This window comes from Eleginops maclovinus, chromosome 6, assembly GCF_036324505.1.
Source record: "Eleginops maclovinus isolate JMC-PN-2008 ecotype Puerto Natales chromosome 6, JC_Emac_rtc_rv5, whole genome shotgun sequence".
Taxonomy (NCBI): domain Eukaryota; kingdom Metazoa; phylum Chordata; class Actinopteri; order Perciformes; family Eleginopidae; genus Eleginops; species Eleginops maclovinus.
This window is the reverse complement of record NC_086354.1, coordinates 8,253,941-8,262,480: the sequence shown is the minus strand read 5'-3', so window position 1 is coordinate 8,262,480 and position 8,540 is coordinate 8,253,941. Positions and strand designations below refer to the sequence as shown.

General features: G+C 43.8%; 1 protein-coding gene across 1 annotated transcript; it reads right to left on the bottom strand.

Moving 5' to 3' along the window:
• Positions 1-46: 46 nt before the first annotated feature.
• On the bottom strand, positions 47-7,401 carry LOC134866273 (leukocyte cell-derived chemotaxin 1-like). The gene is made up of 7 exons (XM_063886358.1): positions 7,265-7,401; positions 6,879-7,019; positions 5,663-5,803; positions 5,060-5,173; positions 2,761-2,911; positions 2,299-2,402; positions 47-1,376 (listed from the first exon to the last, which is right to left on the bottom strand). The coding sequence occupies exons 1-7, from the start codon at positions 7,334-7,336 to the stop codon at positions 1,152-1,154; spliced, it is 948 nt and encodes a 315-aa protein (XP_063742428.1). The 5' UTR covers positions 7,337-7,401; the 3' UTR covers positions 47-1,151.
• Between the last annotated feature and the right edge of the window lie 1,139 nt (positions 7,402-8,540).

The window sequence follows — 8,540 nt, the reverse complement described above, 5'->3', positions numbered from 1 at the left end:
GGATATGAGGTCAATAACCAAAGGAAAGAGGGGTGACTCTTAAAAGTTTCCTTATAAAAAGTTTATTCAGCGATATTGCACTTTGAGATTTTTCAATGCAGATGAAAGTACATTGAGATGAAAGTTGGTGAGAGACCGTACGGTACATTGTTTTAATGAGCTACTCATGAAGATGTTAAAGAAAAAGAAAAGTTAAGAACATATTTCTCACTAGAGTGAAATTGAAACAAACAATATGGGCTATTGAAACCAGCTGAGTGCTTTTGAAATACTTTGCACCCTATACATTTATTTACATTAAAGAATGAAATGAAATAAATCATTACCAGCTCTATAAATACAAGCTTACCTGCCCTTTTCTCTAGATAAATAGGTGGCATTCTCCATCAAATCATTGGATGTTTTGTATCATAACCTCTGTTCTCTTGACAGCATGTTGCGCTGCAGCTGAGAGGGATCTAAATCCATAGCAGGTATGTTTTTTTAATAAGACAAGCTGTGCAGCGTGCAGCCACTGCATACGCTTACATGTGAGAACATGTCTGTCCTAGATTCAGCTCCATGCAACTTTAATGTGTGGGCACCACTTAGTTCTGCTCAGACCAGCAGGTAACTACAGTACATTACAAGAAGAAAAACCACCAATTTCCTTGCCTAAACTTTTCCCATCAACTCCCTCCCCTACCCTTAAAACCCCATCTGCATTGCCATGTGGAAAATGTTCGTGTCAGACGCGTAAAATGATTGTAAATGAGTGATAATGACGAAACAAAATGGGCGTTAATGGGTACTTTTTGCATTTCACAAACGTGTGTTCATATCATTTATTTGTTTGTCTTTTTTAAGCACTCTAATGTAGCTGTGGTGTAGCCATGTCTCGCGCAAACTCGTCAAATGAGGGAAAACGATTTAGATATCGTAGCTTACACCAAGCCTGTGAAGAGATGCATAACACGGACAGCATAGATGAAAACCAAAACTCTCAAAATATTGTACATTATGGCACTTATAGTATAGTTTAATATACATTGTACAGAGGGCAAAAATCGTACAAAGGCGATAAATATCGTACATCTGGCAATGCTGAACCCCTTCCCACCCTAGTTTCTTCCTTCCTGGACTGTAGCATCACCCAAGGTGTGCGGGGGTGCTTACACCAGGCCCATAATGCGCGCCACCCACCAGTTGCAGGGCATGATGACTCTACAGGCCACCCTGCAGCCTTGGTAGTGGTACGGCCACGGGTGGTACCCTTCCAGCGGCTCGCAGATCCTCTGGCAGTGGGTGTAGCTGCGGCGGCACTCGTGGCAGCAGATTCCCTGGTGGTCCAGCATCGGGTCGATGTTCATGGTGCCCTGCTCGCCCTCCAGGCCTTGCTGAGAGAAGACGGAGAAGACAGCGGTCAGAGTGTGTGTGTGTGTATGTGTGTGTGTGTGTGTGTGTGTGTGTGTGTGTGTGTGTGTGTGTGTGTGTGTGTGTGTGTGTGTGTGTGTGTGTGTGTGTGTGTGTGTGTGTGTGTGTGTGTGTGTGTGTGTGTGTGTGTGTGTGGCATTCTGCCATATACTGTACGTCTTTAGCGCCTTGGAAGACTCTTTTCAAACCAATTAAAAATGGATTTCCGACAGGCGGCAATGGGGAGGAGGGGATGTTGTCAGATGTTGGTTTTTGTTGTCAAATATTTTATTTTTCAACGTAGCGCTCGCTATTCACCCCTCCCTCTGTGGTTGTCAGGAGTTTTGTAGCAGGGGATGGGGGATGCTTAGAAAGGGATTAGGAAAAATGGGCCCCGATATAGGGGGTGAGGACGGAGGGCAAGGGGGTAGTGCATGTATGGGGGAGTCTGTGTGTGCTCAGCAGGGCGAAGGGCCGCAGCGGAGCGATGGAGAGCCGGGGTGGGGGGGGGATGACATGGAATTATTCATACAGCCCAATGCTGAAAGGAAAGCTTTGGACAGCCTTACATAGAAAAATCCTTGCTCTGAAAACACACCCACGCAAATACTCAGATTTGCAGTGACACGCCGGGCCCCTCCGCCATGACCCTGGCATCTGCTGCCGCTCGCACAGCTGTGAGAAACTCCCCGGTAAAAGCCTTCTCAGGTAGCCCTCAGATGTGAATGGACAGCGGGATTTGAATGCAACAGAAGAAGTGTGTGTGTGTGTGTGTGTGTGTGTGTGTGTGTGTGTGTGTGTGTGTGTGTGTGTGTGTGTGTGTGTGTGTGTGTGTGTGTGTGTGTGTGTGTGTGTGTGTGTGTGTGTGTGTGTGTGTGTGTGTGTGTGTGTGTGTGTGTCACTCACCTGATAGGGGTTCTCCGGGTTCAACTCTGCCTTCATGTCCTCTTCTTCCCCCATGGCTGCCTGGCTGCGCTGGCGGGGGGCTGCCCTCCTCTTCCTCTGTCCGCCTGCACACATCACAGTCTCAGTTTCTGACAGCAAACCAAATTTAGGAGCCGAGTGGCACTAATGTGGCTGATTGCACAGCCGTCTCTCCGGCAGCATTTTGAAGTCTTCAGATGAAGTAGAATAAAATTGTGTTTTGAGAACTTTTGACCCCCCAGCAAGCTAAAAATTGTACACTCCGTAGCTTTGTAACTTCAAAAGGACTTTTTCTTTTAAGCTTGTTTTCCTTTCTGTGGCTTTTTACTGCGGTGTTAAATGGAAATTGTAGAGACCGTTTGACCCATATCCTCTTTGTTTCACTTTTGCTTTTCTTAGGATTTACATTTTAATATCTTAGCCACAAGCTGTTTTGTTGCTTACTGGTTGAGTAGGTGGGTCGGAGCCAGAAGATCGGCAGCTCTCCACACAAGTCCTTAATCTTGCTGCTCAGGAAGGCTGAGTCCGAGATCGGAGCGCCAGCAGCCACCAAGATCAGATCGTCATCAAATTTGGCCGGCATCACCTCGTCCTCCTTTTAGAAGTGAAGAAGGTGAGGAGAGAATTAGCACATACTCAAACAAACATGACAACAAAGTGTCTGAAGACGTCTGCTGAAGGCTTAGTATCACACTTGTTTACAGATCTTGTTACTAGCCTTCCCCTTTAAATAGCCCACAGTCTTTGCATTCTGTCCGAGTCTAATCTACATTAATGCCGTGCTGTTAATGGTACTTATCACGACATAAAAACAAGTAGTAATAAAAAAAAGCCCTTGAGGCTACAGTACACAGATTCCCTCTTCAATAACATTTAGCTGTATACAAGATGTCAGCACTCATCAAGATCTGGACGGGAGGAGAGATTGGATGGCCTAAATTTGCAGTTTTCTGCAAATAAACTAATGAGGTTTCCAGAGGAGAGCATGTGTAAACATACACTCTGTATCAACAGCCTGTAGGTAAAAGGGGAATTTTGCGGGGATGATTTTGCCCAGGGGCGTTTGTTCTGGAGGGCTGCAGTGCACTAGCCACAGCCATGTTTAAGGGAAAGATATCCTCCAACCTTTCAGAAATGCTGTTTTTTTTCTTCTCTTCTCCCCCAACTCAAATGATTTGCTGGAGGGACAAATAAAAGCGGGGGTCCTTCTCCACTGCTCCACTGATAAGAGATATCTGACCCACTCTCTCTGGATGGCGACGCATGTGTGTGTGTACATGTGTGTGTGCTTATGTGTGCCCATATTTGCCATCACTCTAAATTATAGCAAATGACCAGCCTGCAGCTACCATTACAGGAACATCTCCCTGTCTCCACACACACACGAATGTGAGCCAAACGATCATTTATGAGGCAAAGAGAGGCAATAACACAAACACACACAAAAGCACAAACGTAAAATAAATGATCTGCTATGAGGCAGAGAGAGGCAATAAGAGCAGCCCTGCGTGATAATTAATTGTGTGCTTGCGTGTTTGTGTGTGCATGTGCGTGTGTACATGCGCGTTCACGAGGGTAATTCTGGTGATGTGGATTTATGTGGATGTGCGGCTTATGCGGCGCTAAATGATTTTAATTATCAGACAGCCTCAATTGAGCAATCACAAGCGGTGGTGTTGGTGGGATGTGACAATACACACACACACAAATACACACGTACGGCATATTCAGTGCAGTCCTCTGTTCTGTTTTTTGAGCCCACCAAGCTGTTACGTGCTGGGAACCCTCATAAAAGTCGCCCATGTGTTCCCGGTTTACATTGGCTTGGGTGAGTTATGCTTATACCTAAGCATATGATAGCTTCATATCAGGTTTAACAACTTGCTGGGTAAATACTTTTAAGTTTACTGGTTTTATTATTACGCTATGTAATAATTTTGAAGAATCATGTCTGGGTTGCGTGATTTGAAATAGCCCTTGATGCGTGTCCTCCAGTTGCATTATGTGTCTTGTAATGAGAAGGTGAAAAATGCCCTTTAATATTGACCTACTAGCATATGTATTTCCAGATTCAATGGTTTTGTTAATGATGGGTGAATGTATCTGTGGCTGTTATAACTTTTGCTGGGATGTGAAATGGTCAAATAGTCCAATCTATTCCTGATTAAACAAAAAGGTACATATTTGTACTTAAATTAAACGACCAAGAGTGGGTTTTCTCGTGCATCAAAATATGTTAATATTCTACAAGATGCACTTATTTCGTCTTTTACCTTTCACAATAATAGTTTTAACGTTTAACAGAAAGTCACAAATTGTGTCTTGTTTATTCGTGATGACTTGAGCTAAATGTGGTCAGCAATATGCTAACATTATCACAGTGACAATGATAACATGCTAACATTCAGCAGCTAAAGTGTTTACCATGTTCTCCATCATGAGTTAGCCTGTAAGCCTGCTAACACTTGCTTTGAATGTTTCTACTTTTCAAGTCTACAATCATAAACTTGAGTATTGGACACATTGAAATTTAGACTGGAAGATGGCACTAGCTCCAATATTTCTCTCAGGGTTGCTTGAAGGTAACGTTTTCGGTAGCTAGTACCAAAAGGTGAGCCTGACGCTAACGCCGTAGTTCGTAAAAAGTAAGAACTTGGTTCCAATGCTTTACATTGTTTAAGCTCCAGAAGCGGAGGTTGGCTATTGATGAAAACATGCTTTTTTTTAGGACAATGGAACCCACCAGGTCGAATGTCATAGAGTCCTTGTTGAGAGCCTCCACATCAGGCAGCTGGGCCTTCACCTGGGTCTTGATGTAGCACTTCTCTCCTCCTGAAAAGCGGATCCCTGTGATCCCCTGTAGAGATCACAGGACAAACAAATGGCTGGAAGTTAGAGCCTATTACATCTCAAAGTATCTGGGACTAGAAATGTGAACATATCACAGCTGATTTTGATCCGACTTTGAAGCGTTGCGGCATTAAGTTCTGGATTTTACAGAAATCACACCATGATTAAAGGTCAAAATTGTAATAATTAAAAGGCCAAAACTGCTGCTTCACTAGTCTGATTGGCCCGTTTGGGGTGCAATAATTAAAGGTCAGAAACCACCAGTCCGCGTTTAATGAAAAATGGAGGGACGATGCTTTTGACACTGATTGGCCTAAAGGGGGATAATGTCTACTTGCTGCAATCTACCCACAAGGGGTTTCAAAATGTTCAAGAAATCGGATCCACTTCTTCTCTGATGCTCCTAAATTGCTCAGAGTGAAGATTAATGTGTTGATGATTCATCTGTAATGCTTTCACCTCCATATATTTAAAGAGTATTTTAAACCTGACTCACAATCTCGAAGTCATGGACCTCCACAGCCTCATCCGCCCCGCTGCCGGTTCTGAATCTCTCCATGTTGTTGGCTGTGTCAATCTCCATTGTGCCCTCCTCCACTTTCCCATTGATGCTCATGCTGTAGTGGACATTGTAGACCTACACACAGAAGCACACACAGGGTTTCAGACTGGCATGTAAGGTATGAGTCCTGAGTCACCCCACCCCCAGCCCCCCTTTATTTCAACACTCCTACTCAACCTCCCCCTCAGACTTTTCCTCACACATACAGCCTCTTTTTTCCTGATTTTTCTTTTAGACTCGCACATTCATTTAAACTTGGTCAGAAGAATACAATCTGTGCAGCTCTGGGTTATTATTATGACCCTTCCACGGAGCCGTTTCATCATGTCTTAATAGCATTTTCTAACTTCATACGGTAAGAAAAAATGCTGGGAACGGTACATTTTTTTGCTTTCATCTCTTCCACCTCTTGCCCCTGGAGCATCAGCCGGACCAAAGCCCCCCACCACCTCCACCCTGCCAGGATCCTCCACACATACACACACAACGCCTCCATTCACCAAGGAGGGTTTCATTTACATTTTACTGTTTGCCTACACTGTAGAAAAAAAAACATATAGGAAGACTCCTTTCTCCTTTTAATTTCAAGTAAAAAATTACTGAGAACTTATTGTCAAAAAAGAAGCTTGTTTCAAGGAATTTCTTTTTTTGACATTTTTATAGGGTATAATGTGTTTTCCTCTATAACTGTGGCACTCATTTTAGAGGAAGTTTTGAAAGTCCACTGATAGGACAAAATATAATTTAGCAGATCATACTACTAAATCGTAAAGTATTGTACAGAAGTAACTATGGTGGCAAGAGAGGCATAACCCTATGATGTACTTTGTAATAACGATAGAAGATTAACATTGTTATTCATGCTTTCTTAGAATAGCTTATTTGTATGGTGTCACCAATGTATCCTACTGCTTAAAAACTTGACTCCGAGACATTACAAAGTGCTTTTATCAAGCATGTAAGTTTTTCTCTTTGATCTATCTGAAAAAAGTTGACAAAACCTAAATAAATAATGACATGAACTAGAAACACCCATCCAGCGCTCCCCAAAAAGTCCAAATGACAACCCCAATCACTCCCTCCAAACAGTTTTCGTACAATTCCTAATAAACGCTTTATTTCCCGTGTAAGTGAGCAAGACATGTCTTACGTGTTTTTCGTTGTTGTTCCAGAAGTAGAAAGCTCCGACTGCCCCTAGTAGCAGTAGGAGAGCCCCGGCGATGAGCACCGCGATCCCGGCCTTCAATAGGCGGCCGGTGGCGGCGGGCTTCACGGCCACGGCGGAGTATGCCTACGGTAAAACAAACACACCGAGAAAATGACCACGTGTCCAACGTCATGCTTAAAACAAGCTTCTGACACAAGTAAACCTTGATTTAACTACCATCAATATTGATTGTGCTCGTCTGTCCAGGAAGATCAATATCAGAACGAGTTGGCCTCTATGTGACCACTTCGCATGCACATATTTTTTTTAATTATAGAACTCCATATCCCGGGTTAATCCGGTCCTAGTCGTCCTTTATGAAAACTCACCGGGGGCATGAAGTTATGAAGGTCCTCTGGTCCCGCCGAGGCGATCGGTACTTTCTCTGAGTTCCCGGCCATGACTGTAGCCAAACACCTAAGTGAACCCCAGTGCACTAACTTTTCTCCCCCCCACTCTTTCGCCCTCCCTCCCCCTCAGGAGGAGGAGGAGGAGGAGGATGGGCAGTCCACGTTTTGCACTGTAGTGTTGAAACTGCGCATCCAAAATGTGACTTTCTGAAAAAAATAAAGGTGAAACATAACCTCCAGCTGGTTGATCACATGTGCGATCACTAATTAATGCCAAAAGTTTGGCTTTCTTTCATAAAAGCACTCATCGTGTTTTCCCTTTGAAGAGCTGCTCATGCAATTTCCATGGCTTTGATTCCTGCGAAGATCCTCAGAGTTTCATATCATTAAGCTTTATGGCAACCTCGGTGTGTGGACTATACGATCTATTCGGTAATTAAGGAAAAGATTGCGATGAAAGGTGAGGTTGTCTCCTCAAATCACCTTGGCACCCCTCCCTTTTCTTCTCCCCCTTTCTCAATGCCCTCACAGACGCTACAGGTCAAAGGTGACTTTGGCGGAATGTCACATGTTTTCTCCAGTTTGGTGACAGTGTTTGCATGACAGCGGCATGTTGTTGGGCAGGCTTGGATCTTGTTTCCCTACATATATTTTTAATCAGAGTCCAGAACTGCGAATCTGTCGTGAAAAATGCCCTGAACCATTAATGGTAATAGGGAGATGACATAAAGGGCGCAGCGTGCGCGTTTGGCAGATGGCCAAAATACACCATGACAGGACAGCAGGGACTTCTTGTTCCGTGACAGAAAAAAAATCACCTGTGTTTGGTTTAGGATGTTTATCAAGTTGTTATGGTGTTTAACTTCCTCTCGTGAATATTATCTAAGACGAACAGTAAATGCACATTTACGCACAGGCAATCTCATTATGACCTCTCCTATGCGCACATTTCAGGTAGTATTAATGATTTATGTAACAGGGAGTGAGTAAAATGAGAACGAATAAGTCTGAAGGTGGTCTCTCTCTTGATATGCATGAAGAGTGAGAGTGATTTGCTGGAAAACCTTCGCGTCTGCTCTGGCATCTCGCCAGAAAAATCGTATTAAAAAAAAGGAAAGCTTAACTGACTTCCTCGGGCTGCAAGGACAGATGCGCGCTATGCTGCAATAACAGCGACGCCTGTTGGCTTTTACTGTAGTGACTGGCCTGACTCATGCTCCTAAACAACAACTCAAGTCACTCACATGTTTCAGAA

Coding starts and splice junctions, on each gene's coding strand:
- LOC134866273 (XM_063886358.1), bottom strand. CDS start 7,336: ATGGCCGGGAACTCAGAGAAAGTACCGATCGCCTCGGCGGGACCAGAG. Junction 2,403..2,760: donor CCGACCCACCTACTCAACCA/GTAAGCAACAAA, acceptor TGATGTGTGCAG/GCGGACAGAGGAAGAGGAGG. Junction 1,377..2,298: donor ACCCGGAGAACCCCTATCAG/GTGAGTGACACA, acceptor GTCTTCTCTCAG/CAAGGCCTGGAGGGCGAGCA.